Genomic DNA, 14920 nt, shown 5'->3' with positions numbered 1-14920 from the left:
AAGCTGCTAAAAGCTCTTCAACAGTTACAGGTTACAGGTGTGTCTTGTTCCCAGGTCCACTGAGCTGAACCACTGACTGCCTGTAGCTGCAGTGTGCACGGCCAGACCAACAAACACGAGGAGACGAAGAGAGAAAAGAAGTGCTCTGTGCGGTGGCTGGCGTTCTCGATTTCTTGTTTCAACATGTCGACAAGGGCCTTTGAAACTCTCGGCCGTGTAAGCGAGGACGGGCATTTTGTTCGATTTGGGTCAAGATTCGCCAAGTTTGTCCAAGAGGCCGCTCTGCTGTTAGCGAGATCTCGTCTGCTGGCTGTAAGCGGGGTGGCGATGCCATTTGACAGCTTCGCCAGGGTGTCAAAGTCGTCCTTCAGTTGGAGTCTCCCAACGAGGCATGCTTGGTATCTTGAAATTCAACCTCCAAACAATATCATGCACAATGCTATAATTGGCGTCAATAGTCCATATACTTGAAAGCGAAAAAGAAACAAAGTGAGGCTTGCTCGCCACAGACTCAACCTCGAGGCCTCCATTCCCAGCCTCCCGGTCCCGCGCAATCAATGTGAGACTGCCCGCATCAAGCTCTATCGCCCACGCGAACCCAATTGCGGAAAACGCTGCATGCACTAGAAGGTGCGCATGGACAGTAACGAGTCAAGTCAAGTCAGAGTCAAGCCCGCGATATCAAAGTCCTTGTCCAGGCGTTGACTGTTGAGTCCGGATCGAACTGGCACCGTGATGGTACGCGAGGCATGAACCAATAGCCAACTAATAGATACGAGAACAACGAAGGCGAACCAACAACTTGTATCTCCTGAAACCGCCTGCAAAAGACATCACGGCAATCTTACTCTCTATTCTCCTGCTTCAATTCAGTGATATCATCTCCCACGCGCAGCTGACGGGCATACACGTCCGTGAGCCGCTGTAGTGTGGATGGATTTCAGAGGCACAGCACAGCTTTGCTGAGCTTGGCAACCCGCGTTCTTTGAGATGACAGCAAGAGACTTCTCTCAAGCTCTGACTTCCCGGCGGCACGACGGGAGCTACGGAGGTAAAATCCGGACGTGGATACCCCCCCTTTCCAACGGTATGGTATCGTTTCGGCGCGGTTCCGCTGGTGCAAGAATTCTGAGGACAGACAGAAGGCTCCAATACAGCTACCACCGCGGAATGCCCCGGATCTCACGTGAAACGGGCTTCAGGACGGGCAAAGTCTCTTGCGAGTTTTGATATCCTCTTGTCTGTAACAAAGTGACAAGCATAGGACGTCATCCCTGGTCTGGAAAGCAACAGCGGGTACTCCCGGCGAAGGAAGAAAGGACAAGCAGCCACGCAGTCATGATATCAGAGCAGAAGAGAGAAGAATGAAGAAGGTGCAACGTGAGAAACCAAGATTTTGAGCTTACTCCAACGCCCGAAAGAGGAGTAAAAGAGGCAACAGGATCAAAAAGTCCGGAGCCAATGCTCCGTGTAGACTGAGCACAAGCAAGACTTAGATCTCGATGTCGGGCATTGGTGGGGGATGCATTCAGCCGGCGGCAGGCGCAAAAGCAGAAAAACTGCAGAAAAAACGATCGTGGCTGGAGAAGATGCAAGCCAGCAAGCAAGACAAATCGGTCGTGTGAGCCAACTAGACACGCAGTAAGAGAAATTGGCTGAATGCTCAAACGTCTTCATCCACGTCATGGCAACTCTTCCATACGTCACCGCCACATCTTGAAAAACCCCGCCATTTGTGGCGCCGCCAGAGAAGAGAGCTCCAGTGAAGTGGCACGTAGTGTGCAACAGAAGGTCCAGAACACTGGGCAGAAAGTGGGCCATGAAGATCAACAGCCGCAAGAAGGAAAGGAAGTCGATCATCAATACTCGTAGAACATGGCATTTTGTAGACGTCTAAACCGTAATTCGTGTACTTTCTTACAAACTGCAAGGGGCAAGATTGCGTGTTGGACTTACAACTACCCCGCAACGCGAGAGACGCGACTTGTTGCAAGTTTTGATGACGTCTGAGTGATGGTTGCTACAACTCTGACGTCAACCGAGCTTGTTTGCAAGCAGCCATCACAAGCCAAACACAACCAGAGCAGGACCCCCCGTATGGAGCCTCAATTTCTGCTGTTACCCGTACGTATGTAGTAAGAAATCAACAACAAAAAAAAGTCTATGACGACATTTTCCCACGTTCACCCCCGGTTTGCTTCACATGACATTCTTCCGATCTGGTTGTTGCTCTCTTTGACAGTGGAGGCAGGACCAGCCAAAGATCGTGTGCGTGTCAAACGGGGAAATGGGCAAGCGCGATGACGAGATGAGAGGGAGCTCCTTCCTCTCTGCCTAAGGTCCGGAGCATTCTCTCAGAGAGTGAATCATGATCTATATAAACCTCCTCCTGCCACCTCCAAACTGCGAATCTTCTTCTCTCATCATCACACACACTCTCAAGCACAAAGCACCATAACAACTTTCAACCAACCTTCAAAACCAAACCCAACCACAACCTATCACAATGGATTCCATCAAGCAGGGCGCCAACTACGTCGCTGAGAAGGCTCAGGAGGCTACCTCTGGTGCCTCCAAGGAGGCCAACAAGCAGGTCGCCAAGGACTCTGATGCCGGCCTCGGCACCCGGTAAGTCACTCGACTCTACTCCTCTACCAACAGACGACTAACACTCTTGACAGTGCCTCTGCTGCCAAGGACGCTATTGGCGACAAGGCCCAGGAGAAGAAGCACGAGGGCAAGGGCGAGGCCCACAAGGAGGCCATCTAAGCTCAACCACATCTCGACAAACAACAACTACGAGTTGAACGGAGGAGATATGGAACTGTCCTGAGGAGGATTCGGGCTGACTCCCCATTGTTTTGGAGCAGCACCGCGAACTGGCATTCAGATACCCTACATTCAGTAGCCCCTCAATCGACCTAATAACAACATGAACATGTGCCTGCTTATGATGGATGTGATGATTGTTCCTCCTCCTTGATGGATGGCTAACTGGAAGCCTTCTATGCCTGCAAGATGACTGTTGAAATCGTGTGTTTTGTCACGTCTTTGAGCTGCCTCTTGCAGTTTATAGGCTCCTGTGAACTCTCACAGGCTCTTCTTGCTCTGTCGCACACTCAGCGCGTTGGAGATGTCCTTTGCCGAGTACCAGATGACCCAGAGAGGGATCCACACCCAGAGCGTGTTGAAGAAGACAAGATACACCCAGAGGTACATGAAGTTGCTCGTGTCGAGGTTTAGGTTACCAATAAGCCACTCGGGGCAGAAGGTCATGAAGCCTGGCAAGTCATCGTTAATCACCGAACAAGCTCTGTCTCTACGAAGCCATTCAAACTTACCTCCGTATAACTCGCAGGTCGCTAGGATAATCATCCAGATGCTAGCCTTGGGGTCTCGCTTGGCAAGGCAATAGCAGATATACACAGCCAACGGTCCATCGAAAAACACCGTCAGCAACTCCAAGCTCACGACGCCCAAGTCAACACCCGCCCATCGCTTATCCGCCTTGGCATACACCATCCACAGCTGCGCAAACGGATTACTGCCCCCCGACTGCGCGCCATACACGCGATCGCTGTAACCCAAAAACCCAGCAGGCGTGGGAAAGTATCCGGCCGTCGACTCGGAGATCTGCTCGTGCGAGAAGAAGCAGTGGTAGAGGAAGCTGCCCTCGAGGAGGAAGTGGCATAGCGCGTCGGCGAGGTGCCAGATGAAGAGGAAGCGGAGGGTTCCCGTGGACGACGAGGGGAGGAAACGTAGGGACGCGAGGTAGGCGGCCGCGACGATGGCGAGGGTCGAGAGGAGGGAGATGATTGTCGTTTGGTCGAATAGGTCGGGTGGGAGGGACGAGGTCCACGACTCAGCGGAGGGAGCTTCTGCGGCCATTGTGATGGGATTATGGCTTCAATTGGGTGCTCCCGAAGTGGTAGATGGCGTTGGAAGGGTTTACACGAGACAATTGAGTCGCGTTTGGGTGGAAGCGGTGTCGAGATGATGCTCGATGGGGAGTTAATTTTATAGCTGTTGTGGGGTGTAACTGTTACGCCTGCATATAAGCAGCGGCCTGTGCATGCATCCTCTCCGCCATTCAACCATGGATGATATTCACATCTATCAAGACTCTCCGAGTAATGTCTCTTATTTGGATTAACAGTAGAATACATAACCATTGCTGTATTAGTCCTTGCGTTTGTAATTCTTGGTCCTATAGTACAGAATACCTGGTCCCTGGTCCGTTGATTCCTATATGTATATGCACATTTCATAACCCATACTCATGCATCCATCCATTCATATCCCTCCATAGGTAGCCCATCATTTGTCCCATTCCTTGAAGCTCTTCTGCTTCTGTCTCGTGTTCCAACCGAGCTTCCCACTGATGCTATTCACCCAATCCTCGCTCCGCCGTCCCTCAGACTGCACCGAAGCGAACGGATACCGACTCGCGCTGATGGTGACGTAGTCGCCCGGCTTGAGCTCGATACGCTCGCGCCCGTCAAAGCTGGCCCACGACGCCGTCCGCGCATTATACGGCACTCCGATACGCAGCACGATCGTGTCAGGGAGAATAATAGGTCGGAACGATAGCGTGTGCGCGCAGATGGACGTGACTAGCATCACGGGGTTCTCCGGGTGGCAGAGCGAGCCGCCGGCCGCCAGGTTATACGCCGTCGAGCCCGTAGGCGTCGATACGCAGATGCCGTCGGCGAGCACCGAGGTGAAGTGCTCGTCGTCGCCAAAGATCTCGGTGTACGACATGGCTAGAATATACGTCAATGATACAACATCTCCTGCAGGGGCGGTGCGGGTTATGGGATTCTCACTTGGATTGGGCCCTCGGTCCACCACCACCTCGTTCAGAATCTCAAACGTCCCATCCGGTCGATGCGTGTGCTCGTCTTCTCTCTCCTCTCCGATTAGTTCTTCCACAAGGTCCCGCTGTCGGTGCAGCTCTTCCTCGTCTTCCTCTCCGGCCCCGTCTTGAAGCTCTGGCCGTTTCCGTGGCAGGCTCCTCATGACGGTACCCTCGAATCGCAGCCGTAGGCTCACTGTGACACCCTTAGTAAAGGCCGATGTGAGTGTCCGCTGGTAGTCCTCAAAATCAAACTTGGTCAGGAACCCCAAGCTTCCCAGCGCAAAGCTCAGCACGGGGGGCACGATGCGCTGGAACAGCCAGCTAGCATAGAGCACTGTACCGTCGCCGCCGAGCGAGATGACAAAGTCAAACGTGTGCGGTCGTGTCCGGCACATGTGCTCGTCCCAGTACCGCAGACGCTTATGGAGCATCTCGCGCGCCGCCTCCTCGTCCATCTCTCCCAGCCCGGCGTATCCCTTACTCAAATCATCGATGAGTCCCTTAACGTCAAATCTCTTGTTTGTCTTGAGCTTGTCCTGAACGTAGACGGTGTACGCGGTCTCCCGGTCGTGGTGAAGCAGCCAGTGTGTAAGCTCGCGCGTTTTGGGGATCAGGTCCTGGTCGTAGATCTTTGTGAGGAGGAAGATGGACTTGACGCGGAACCGGATGCGCATACTGCTCAGACGACGGCTCAGCTCCCGCACGCCCCAGGCCATGTCGCTGAGCTGCTGCTTGGTGAGCAGCCGGCTGCGCACGTCGTCGTAGTCTGTGAGGTCCAGGTTGGAGAGGCTCTTGGTCATCTGCTGCGTCCAGGCCTGCTGGTCAGCTTGTCCACCGCCTAAGTGATCCATGCTATCGGGTTCTTCGACAACGGCTCGGCACTTCTTGTTGGACTTGGGGTCGACCAAGACATCAAGGCTCTGATCCCTGGGATCAACCTGATCGCCATCATCGGTGGTGTTACTTGTGGTGAGGCTGATGTCCGGCACGTTGCCCATGTACCCAGTCGAGGCCTGTCCCGTCGAGTATTCCGAATCGGGTTCGCTGGCAGAGCTGGCTGCATCCTTTGCTCGGCGCTGGCTGTCGAGGAACTGGTGAACGAGACATTCGTCGCGGCGGGTCGGACGGCGAATCATGGGCTGCCTCATCTCAGAGGCGACCATGGAGCTCTTTCGACGGTAGGGGTTTCCCGGGTCAAAGACGACCTGCAAGCGACGTCAGGAGGAGCCGTCGAGCAATGCAAATGGAGAGAGGCTTTACCTCGACGGCATTGCCATCGTCATCAGAGCTCCCGCCAGAGCTACAGCTCTCTTCAAAAGTGATGTGTTTTCCTGCGCGCTCGCCCATGGCTGCGTGCGTGTGCTAATGAGTAGTGACAATTCAGCACGGCACAAGAACACACTGTATCTACTCTCGTCTGATATCGCCTGTCGCGTCGCGTGTTGTAGGTTCCCAGTAGATGACGTTGTGAGCCGGGTCTTGATGGCGGGGCAGATGGGCCCACTTGATCGCCGCCAGGAGAGAAGCAAGATTGCCGCAAGAAGAAGTTGAATGTGAATGAAAAACTCTCGTAGGATGAGACGCCAGTTTTCGATTGTGTTTCGATGGTAGAGCAAGGTTTTTGTGCGAGATGTAGATGTAGATGCAGCTGGTCAAGGTTGGAGGAGGAAGGGAAGCCTCTTGCTAGAAGCGGTCGACTTGGCAAGCTCAGATCATCGAGGCCCCTTCGCCCAATGAAGGGATGTTTTCACCGAGGGTAAGTCTTTGGCTGCTGCCGCAATGGATGATTCTTTCGGGCGGGGTTGGGTTTCTCAGAAGCCTTTGCTAGAGCTACCGTGACTGATTGTGCCGCATCTACATCACGACCATGATCTCTGTAGCTTGTCATTGGCTACTTGAGTCGGCCGACTGTAGGTAGGTAGACAGCCTTGTCTCTTTTCTCCGCGAGCAGAGCCCCTCTCATGTCTGGCTTAGTGACGCTGACTCAACCTGTAAGCCATATTATCAAGACCACGAAGGATTCGCCAGATGTTAAGCAGTCAAGTAGGCATGGCGTCTCCCATGCTTAGCGCTGTGTTATCTCAACCTCTCTCCGTCGAGTGGTGTTCAAGTCGGCTACCCTGGAGCTGCCACGACGTCGAGCTCTCCCTCTGTTTTGACTGTAATAACACTGCGGCTTCGTCTTTATACAGACTTGCCGTGATGATTCTGCTTATTTGTCCCTATAGTCTGGTAATTTTAATCATATCCGTAAGTAATAGATAAATATCCTAGTCTGTTCAATGGTGAAAAGATTTGATATTTGACACTTGTTGCACACCTCATTGATATCTGTATTTCCTAGTATACTAGCAACCCTAGATCAAGAAAAAGAGCCCCGAGGCATGCTAGAGGAGTATAAACAACTGCTCTCTATCCCACAAGCAAGCCTCTATGATAAGACAGTAGCTCTCCAAAATGTTGTCGTTGTGACATGTGCCTCGGTCTTCAAAACTCAACCCACTTGGCTGCACCACCGCACATACCCTATACCATGCCCCTCAACGGCCCCGAAAGCCACAAACTCTGGACAGATACTCGGCGATTTGGACTGGGCTTCACCATTCCGAGTTCACATCGGTTATCATAGATCAGCACCGTAGATTACACCGTGAACAGAGCCTCTGTCATGTTTCGACAAAGGCAAATCGGTAAAAAGGCCAACCAACAAAACTGTGGAACTCAAGCCCTCGCCCTTGGTTGGCCAAGACGTCTTCCTACCGAATCGAAACGTTTGTCACGATCATCACCACTACATCTACACAGTAGAGATACGGATATCACAACGCCGTAAACCGCACACGCCCCGAGAACGCAGCAAACCAGAAAGCCCGCTCGAGACCTCAGCCACAATGACCGACCAAGCCAAGAAGCACTTGATCGTCGTAGGAGCCTGCTACTTGGACACGATCCTCAGGAACGCACCACCAACCGTGTCTACGAGGGCCGCCATGGCGTCTACTAACTCACCTCTCCAGTGTCCCCTTCTTCCCGTCCGAAGACTCCAAGCTGCGCGCCACCAGCCTCAGCATCCGACGTGGGGGCAACTGCCCAAATTCCCTCGAGGTCCTCGAGCAGTTGCTCGTTGACCATGATGCCCTCCAGCTGCATTTGGTATCACCCCTGCCCAATACCTCGTCATCTGCAACACGACGCATAATCTCGTCCTTTGGTCCAGAGTCCAACATCAACTTCCACCACTGCATCTACCGTGACGCCAGTACCGAGGCAGCTAGCAGCTATATCATCCGCAGCGAGGAGTCAGGTAGCCGTACCCTTGTCAACTATAATGACCTACCAGAGATGACCCGGGACGAGTTTGAGCCCATCGCGCGGAGCTTCAATCCGGGCCAGGAGACGTGGTGGCACTTTGAGGTGGGATCCACGAGCACCAACTTCGTCCGCCTGCTGGCCTTGGGCTGACATGGAGGAAACAGGGCCGAATCCCTGACACGACTCTGAAGTGCATCCGTTTCCTGCGTAACGTGCTACCAAGCGCGCAGATAAGTGTCGAGGTAGAGAAGCCGGGCCGCGAAGGTTTGTCGGAGCTGGCGGCCGAGGCAGACGTCGTCTTTTACTCGCGGAGCTGGGCCGAGGTATGAGCAAACCCACAATCGCCCGTCTGTTTGTCGTGAGCCGGCACCGCCTGACAATGCCATGGATGCATAGAGTCGAGGACACCAGTCCCCGGAGGCCTGCCTGAGAGCTGAGGGACACCGCAAGGCGTACGTGGAATCCGAGATTGTGTATGCCTGCCTGCTTGGGCTTCGTTGGCTGACCATGATGCATACCTAGGTCGCTGGCACTGTGTACGTGGGGTGCAGACGGAGCCGCTGGTCTGTCTCGGTCCGCAGGCGAGTGTTTTCGCTGCCCTGTCCAGGGCGAAGCCGGAGGAGACATATCCGTGGTCGAGTGCGTCGTCCCGCCCTGCCCATCTTTCCCATGTCATATCCCAAGATGCCCCTCCCTGGCATAGCACAAGAGTACAGTAGCGGGAACTGCAACAACTGACCATTGCCCGAGATATAGTGCGGTGGGAGCCGGGGACACCTTCATTGCTGGAATGCTGTACGGGCTGCTATGCCACCCCGGCGACTGGAACCCCGGGGAGAAGCTGGGTTTCGCCGTCCGACTAGCCACACTGAAAGTGCAGCGAGAGGGGTTCGCTGGGCTTGGGGCAGACATGCTGGGGACTTGGATGCGGTCGAGTGCCAGATTGGTCTCCTCTGCCGTCTAGCGGCTCAGTCGGTAAACATGATGCTCATCTGCTTGACGACGATCGAGGCACCACATGCTCAACCCTTGGTGCAAGGGTGGACCAGGATAGAAGACGGAAGGTCAAGGGATGATGCCGAGGGCGCTAGGTCAACAAGAGCAAAGGAAAAAACGACCAAGACAGACAGGCGACAGATGGCTTACAGCGGCTGCGACTCGACTGTGCGAGATTAAGTGGGAGGAAGAGAGTGTGAGCGAGCCTGGGCCTGGAAGGGGGGGCTGACGGTGGACGGATGGGGGAGAAGGGAGGGGGAGAAAGGCGGTGAAAATGGGATAAGGCTCCTCTGCCTGTAGTGGGTGCCAGACAAGAGTGGTGACAAGGGGCAGCAGGCGTTAGCATCGAGTTGTGTGCACTATCGACATCTTTCTCCAGGTCCACAAGACCACCATGTCTGTCTCAATCTTTGCTCTGTTGGGTGCCGTGGTGATGCAGGTGGATGCAAAGGTTCTGCTGCTAAAAGTAGGGGCCGGGAAAATGCTGCAAGACACGACCTTTGGCCACGCGGATGCGCCGGGGGGGGCTTCTGCATGAAGACAACTAGTCTGGGAGCCGTCTCTGCTTGAGCACATCACCATGGGCGATACCCAGGACAGTGGCCAACGTCTGTTGCTAATGCATCCTAGAGGAGCAAGCGGCGTCGTCATGCCATGAGGAGAGGTCGCCAAGAGGCAGGTTGGCCAAGGTGATGAGCCATGAATCGCTGTCTGGCTGGTTGCTGCTGGGCTTGGCTCTCCCAACTCACATCGCAGCATCATCGGGGAACGGGGGACAAGCTTGAGACGTGTCAGATGGGACGGGAGGAAACGTGAGAGGGAGTCAGTGGCTGCCCGCTTGACAGGGCCGGCGCCATGCTCGTAAGGGTTGGGCCGCGAGGGGATCGAGACGCTCTCACGGTAGACCTAAACGAGGTACGGATACAGTACATCCAGTACCGGCAGTGGACTGCTAGAAAGGGGCGCGAGGTTGACCAGGAATATCGGATCATATTGACTTGCGACCAAGAGAAACGTAAACGGTGGTGCAACATCCGGTTGGTAGAACAAAGGGTATCAGAAAAAAAAGAAAGGACCGCAACCGAGTCAACAGCCGGTCAAACCAAACTAGGCTCGACGGGGAGAACAGGCAGGCCAAAAGCTGTGGGAGGATTCATTGAAGGGGCGATAATTGGTATGTGGAGCCATCACCGATCGAGAGGGAGCTGAAGGCGAGTAGAAAGCCAACAGAGGACAAAGATTCAGATCCATCCCTGGCTGCACATGGCTCCCATCTCGGTAAGAGAGTGCTGGATGACGCTGGTCCGTCTGCAAAGTGAGTGCATTCTCCAAGGCCCCCCCTTGACAGCAAAGAAATAGGGGTGCTTGCTAACCAAGGTTCGAGAGGGGTGGTTGCAGCGCTAAAGCCCTGGAGCGTGCCCAGTCAGAGTTGAACGGCGCCCAGGTCAGACGCCGTGAGATTAGCAAGGGGCGTTCGCTGGCAAACAAGACCGAGCGAGGGTTGCGGACTCGGAGACCCAGGCCTCCCAGCATCCGTGGCGTGGCTGAACTCTGGCCCGCCCTCGACGTCCCGATCGGTGGGGCTCTCGGACGGAGCAGCGGGCGGCTGCTGGAGACATCTCGGCCGCCCGGGGCTCCATAGCAATTGTCAGAACTACGCCGCAGGCGTTGACCATGCACTGGACGGGACTGGACTGGACGTCTCGTCCCTGGTCACACAGTACCTAGCGTTGGCGACTGACCATCCCCAAAGTAAATGTCTCACATCGTTTGAGCAACACAAGCAGGCCCTGGCTGACTTTACGTCGTGAACAACCCTCGTCTTGTCACAAGCGTGTGCTCATGGGCAAAGACCCCGATCATGATCTTGCTTGTTGTAGTTATCATAGGCTTCCTTGTTGATTGTGAACCTGATGATGGAGGCGGTGGAGTCTCGTACTTCGCAGTGCAGGACGGATAGAGGCGCTTTGGTTCCGTTGTGAATGGTACAGTGCAGTAGCCGACCTACCTATGGATAAAGGTCCCCGCCAGAACTCGTTCCTAGTTTCGAATCTTGATGTCGAAATCCGCGCATTCATTTTGGTCAAGTCAAATGATGCCAAGATGGCTCTGGTGGGACGTCATCTCAAAGCCGGGGTGACGCGTTCCAGGAAACGGTTGTGGCGGCTCATGCGGCAGTCGTACTCGCGACTTGACTGTGATGTGTGTTGGCGCGTGCCCAGATCGCCAGCGTCCTGATCAAAGTAAAATTGGCCAGCTCCTAGGCGGAAGCCTGTCAACATGTCTCATGCTGCTTCGAGGCTTGGAGCTTGGTGAGATTGGGTTGCGACGGGGATGCTGGGGTCCAATCAAAAGGGGTAGTTCGCAAAAGCAAAGTGTAGCGGGCTCGGCTCCTTTGGCTGGTCGAGGTTTCGGAGTCGACCTGCTCTGGTCTGTTCTGCTCAGACAGGGTCCGGCCATCATGGTAGGCAGGCCTCTTTGCCGTAATTGACGGCGCACCGTCCATGGGCCACATTCCGCCCGTGGCGGTACCGCGCGGCCCCACCGAGCACCACCAGATTGGCATTGACATCAATACAAGATGTGGGGGGGTCGAGGAGGAATCTGCAGGCGGGCTGTAAAGTCGGCAGCCCAAGACATCCATTGATTGATTGACATTGGAAGTGGATGAGAAGAGCCGCCCGTTGTCCATGCCAATAGGATTAACCATCATATGTGAGGATATCAAATGAGAGAAGCCCCTGGTATGAGAGGGACAAGTTACATGAAATATTGGGCAATATCCGTACTTCGTACCAAAATGTCTGGACCTGGCCAAGTTAGCAACGCTTTCCTCAACCGCTCGATTGGCCATGCTGGGCCATGTTGCAGCCGAGTCCTGTGGGTGGTGATCCGCTCCACTGGAGGCCAGCCAAGCGGGACCCAAAATACGCCAAACACCTTCGCTGCCTTTTGCGTTGAGTGATTCAGACTTTTTTTTCCCCCTAAAGCACCACTCGTCGGGGCCACACCAGACCAGGGGTCGAAGCCCCAACCCGTCCATCACCGTCGGCCAACCTCATCATCAGAGTCCTTCTTGGTCTTGACAAGCCTGACGCCAATATTAATCGTGGTCGATATTGCCAGTAAGAGCAGGTCCTGTCGACGAGTCATGGAGGAGTGTGGGTGTAACGAATGACTGTGTGCAGGGTCATCATCTCAAAGAAGGCACCTGCATGATCATAAACCTCCCGCATGCTGTGGCAGATGGATGGTGCTCAGTCCTGGCGGCGAAGCCGGGGCCATCGGAACCTCTGGCGGCGAATCTTGCTTGCTTGCATCCATTGCAAGAGGGAGGAGGCGTGCCAAAACACTCGGCCGCACGCCACAGTAGCCGACAGAAATACCAGTGGATCATTGGTGGATAGGTCCCCATAGGATGAATCAATATTTATGTCGACTGGCTTCTGATGTGGGGTGTTTGTGGCAGCCTCCGCGGCATGGGCCTTACATCGTTTAGCCCTAGCGGCGGGTAGGATGGAGTTGGGGCCTTGAATGTGTGCGCTGCCGGTTATAGAACCCATTCTACCCCGGCCTGCATGTCCAGATGATGCCAAAGAAACCGTGCTTCTGCACAAGGGCCAGTCACCACGCCAATTGCCCGCTCCCCTCAGTGCTGGACCCATGGCAGCGGTTTTGCAAGGTGGCTTCCGCCACACGTTTGGAGTCTAGCGTAAGGGCACGGCGCATCCCAGGCCCAGGTGTAAGGTCCCTGGGTCTGATCATCTCCGAACCAGTGCCCCCTGGTGTTGAGGCGGCAGCTGTGGGATGTTGGCAGCATTATCTTTTTGAGGTGCTGTCGAGTCCGAGTTACGTTTCCATGACCCTGTCTCACCCACTTTGTGAGTGCTGTGACTTACTTCCGAGCCTTGCGTGCACAATGTCGTGGGAAGTTTGAGCAAATGTGAATATGGCTGGGATGAGCAAGTTGATCGTCAGTGATGGGGTCGCGGCTTCGACGAATTCTTCTTTTTCTGTTCCTTGGCGGGACCCAGGCGCCGAGGCATGCTGATCCCTGGCGGCTTTAGCACTCCCATTCCACGCCTCCCCTGTCGTAGTTTCAAGCCTCCACGCTCTCCTCGAGTTAGCGCAGGGTGGGCCGTCCGCCGCCTCCAGATCCTGGCTTGTCCCCCAGAGCAGAGAGTGCATGGATCTTGCTGAGCCACCAATGAACTTAGAGTCGAAGCCAACGGAGCTTGTGATGGACACAATCATGCTCCGATGCGCCAAGCGAAACGTTGACCAGTTGATGTGGTGGCTTGGTTGGAGTAATGCCTTTTTAGATTGCCGCCTCCATTCATGGGAAACGAGATGCAGGCTGACATACCTCTGGTTTCCATCCTCTGTAACAAGACGTGGGACCAACATTGAAGCAAGCACAAAAATCCTTTGTAGTTCATCAGAATCCTTCCAGTTCAGTTCGGGCTTCAGCTTGACGATGTAATGCGTTTGCACTGGAGATGACAAGGTCTCGTGTGTATGGCCTGTTTCTGCATGGCGTGGGAAACCTAGCGAGTTTGCTTCTCCTGTCTCGTCTATCCACAGACACTGGACTGATTGCCGATCGTGAAAGTGAGCCTTCCTCCCGGGTGGGCTACGCATTCGGTAATGAGAGGACGATTCCCATTGTGTGGTTTTGGGGTAGCAAATAGAATACGTAGTAACAGGGGTGTGCCCAACAAAGCCCATGGGCTCTTTGGGAAGAGGGGGTATCAAAAAAGCTTTCAGCCTTGATGGGCCTGGCGCGGGATTGCTTTAGACCCAAGGAGCGCAAGCAACCGTGTTGCTTGTGAGCGCGCAATCGTGAACATTCGACGAGCTTGCGGATCCAGACCTGAAGCCGGGTTGGTTATTGCTTAGAAAGGTGACCTTGCTACTGACAACTCAGCCGGGATAAGCCACCGGGCCGTGGTCAGTGTGGTACTGTAGTCATCACTGGTTGGTGATGACGAAGATGCGATCAGCATTGCCCAGGTCGTCGAGACAGCAAGGTGAACAAGACGGGGCTTATTGACGCGACGTGTTATCTGTGACAGCGAGGCAAAGAGTACAGCACCCGACCCTCAAGTTCACGGGTGAGGATCGCCGGAGGCTGACATTCGTTGTATATCCGGATAAACACGTAGGTGAGACGGCTCGATGTCTGCAAGGTCCGTTCTTGGATGGTGTGCACACAAGGATAAGGTCAACCAACTCAACACAGGACTGGGCCGATGAGCAAGCAAGGCGGTGGGTGGACGATCGGTCGCAAAAAGGTATTTGGACGACGCAGCTGGTTGGCCAGGGCAATGGTTTGAAGCCCTGGTCAGCCGCGATAGGCAGATGTGATTCGAGACAAGGCGCCGGGCATAAATGCGTGGAGCTGATGATGTGGTGCTTGCTTCTCCAAGGATCATTGCTGAGAAGCGAGCTTGCGCCAGGCCCAGTGAGTGTGGTTGTGCGCGAAAGCTTCTCAGTTGTCCATGAAAAACCATCACATGGTGGCTGCACTTTCGTGACTCGAGTGACACACAAACACTGCAAGGAGACGCTGGGCCGGTGATCAGCAAAGAAGGACCCCGTGGGTACAACGTTGTGCCCATGTAGCCCCGCCATACCGAAGCCAAAGGCCCCTGAGGGACGAGAGTGTTGGGATGAGAGACCATTGGACTCTGGCCGAGGGCGAGTGCTGACACCATTCCCCAGCCGGCGCCTCAGCCAGCGCGCAGGTCAATG

At 54.7% G+C, this 14920-nt stretch overlaps 4 protein-coding genes across 4 annotated transcripts; 2 read left to right on the top strand and 2 right to left on the bottom strand.

The window, feature by feature from the left end:
- Positions 1-2506: 2506 nt before the first annotated feature.
- On the top strand, positions 2507-2769 carry LRP88_06006 (glucose-repressible protein Grg1; the record flags this gene model as incomplete). The annotated part of the gene is made up of 2 exons (XM_083242548.1): positions 2507-2628; positions 2682-2769. The coding sequence occupies 2 exons, from the start codon at positions 2507-2509 to the stop codon at positions 2767-2769; spliced, it is 210 nt and encodes a 69-aa protein (XP_083101484.1).
- Positions 2770-3090: 321 nt separating this feature from the next.
- Positions 3091-3888, bottom strand: LRP88_06005 (Emopamil-binding protein; the record flags this gene model as incomplete). Its single annotated transcript, XM_083242547.1, has 2 exons — positions 3091-3281; positions 3342-3888. 2 exons carry the CDS (start codon positions 3886-3888, stop codon positions 3091-3093), a joined length of 738 nt encoding a protein of 245 aa, XP_083101483.1.
- A 429-nt stretch (positions 3889-4317) lies between these two features.
- On the bottom strand, positions 4318-6205 carry LRP88_06004 (ATP-NAD kinase-like domain-containing protein; the record flags this gene model as incomplete). The annotated part of the gene is made up of 3 exons (XM_083242546.1): positions 4318-4763; positions 4827-6063; positions 6119-6205. The coding sequence occupies 3 exons, from the start codon at positions 6203-6205 to the stop codon at positions 4318-4320; spliced, it is 1770 nt and encodes a 589-aa protein (XP_083101482.1).
- A 1701-nt stretch (positions 6206-7906) lies between these two features.
- Positions 7907-8320, top strand: LRP88_06003 (Ribokinase-like protein; the record flags this gene model as incomplete). Its single annotated transcript, XM_083242545.1, has 1 exon — positions 7907-8320. One exon carries the CDS (start codon positions 7907-7909, stop codon positions 8318-8320), a length of 414 nt encoding a protein of 137 aa, XP_083101481.1.
- Positions 8321-14920: the final 6600 nt, after the last annotated feature.

The sequence above is a fragment of the Fusarium phalaenopsidis genome, assembly GCF_050370095.1.
Source record: "Fusarium phalaenopsidis strain FUZ10S chromosome Unknown contig_32296, whole genome shotgun sequence".
Classification (NCBI taxonomy): domain Eukaryota; kingdom Fungi; phylum Ascomycota; class Sordariomycetes; order Hypocreales; family Nectriaceae; genus Fusarium; species Fusarium phalaenopsidis.
Note: the sequence above shows the minus strand (reverse complement) of the source record. Positions and strands in the feature narration are given on the sequence as shown.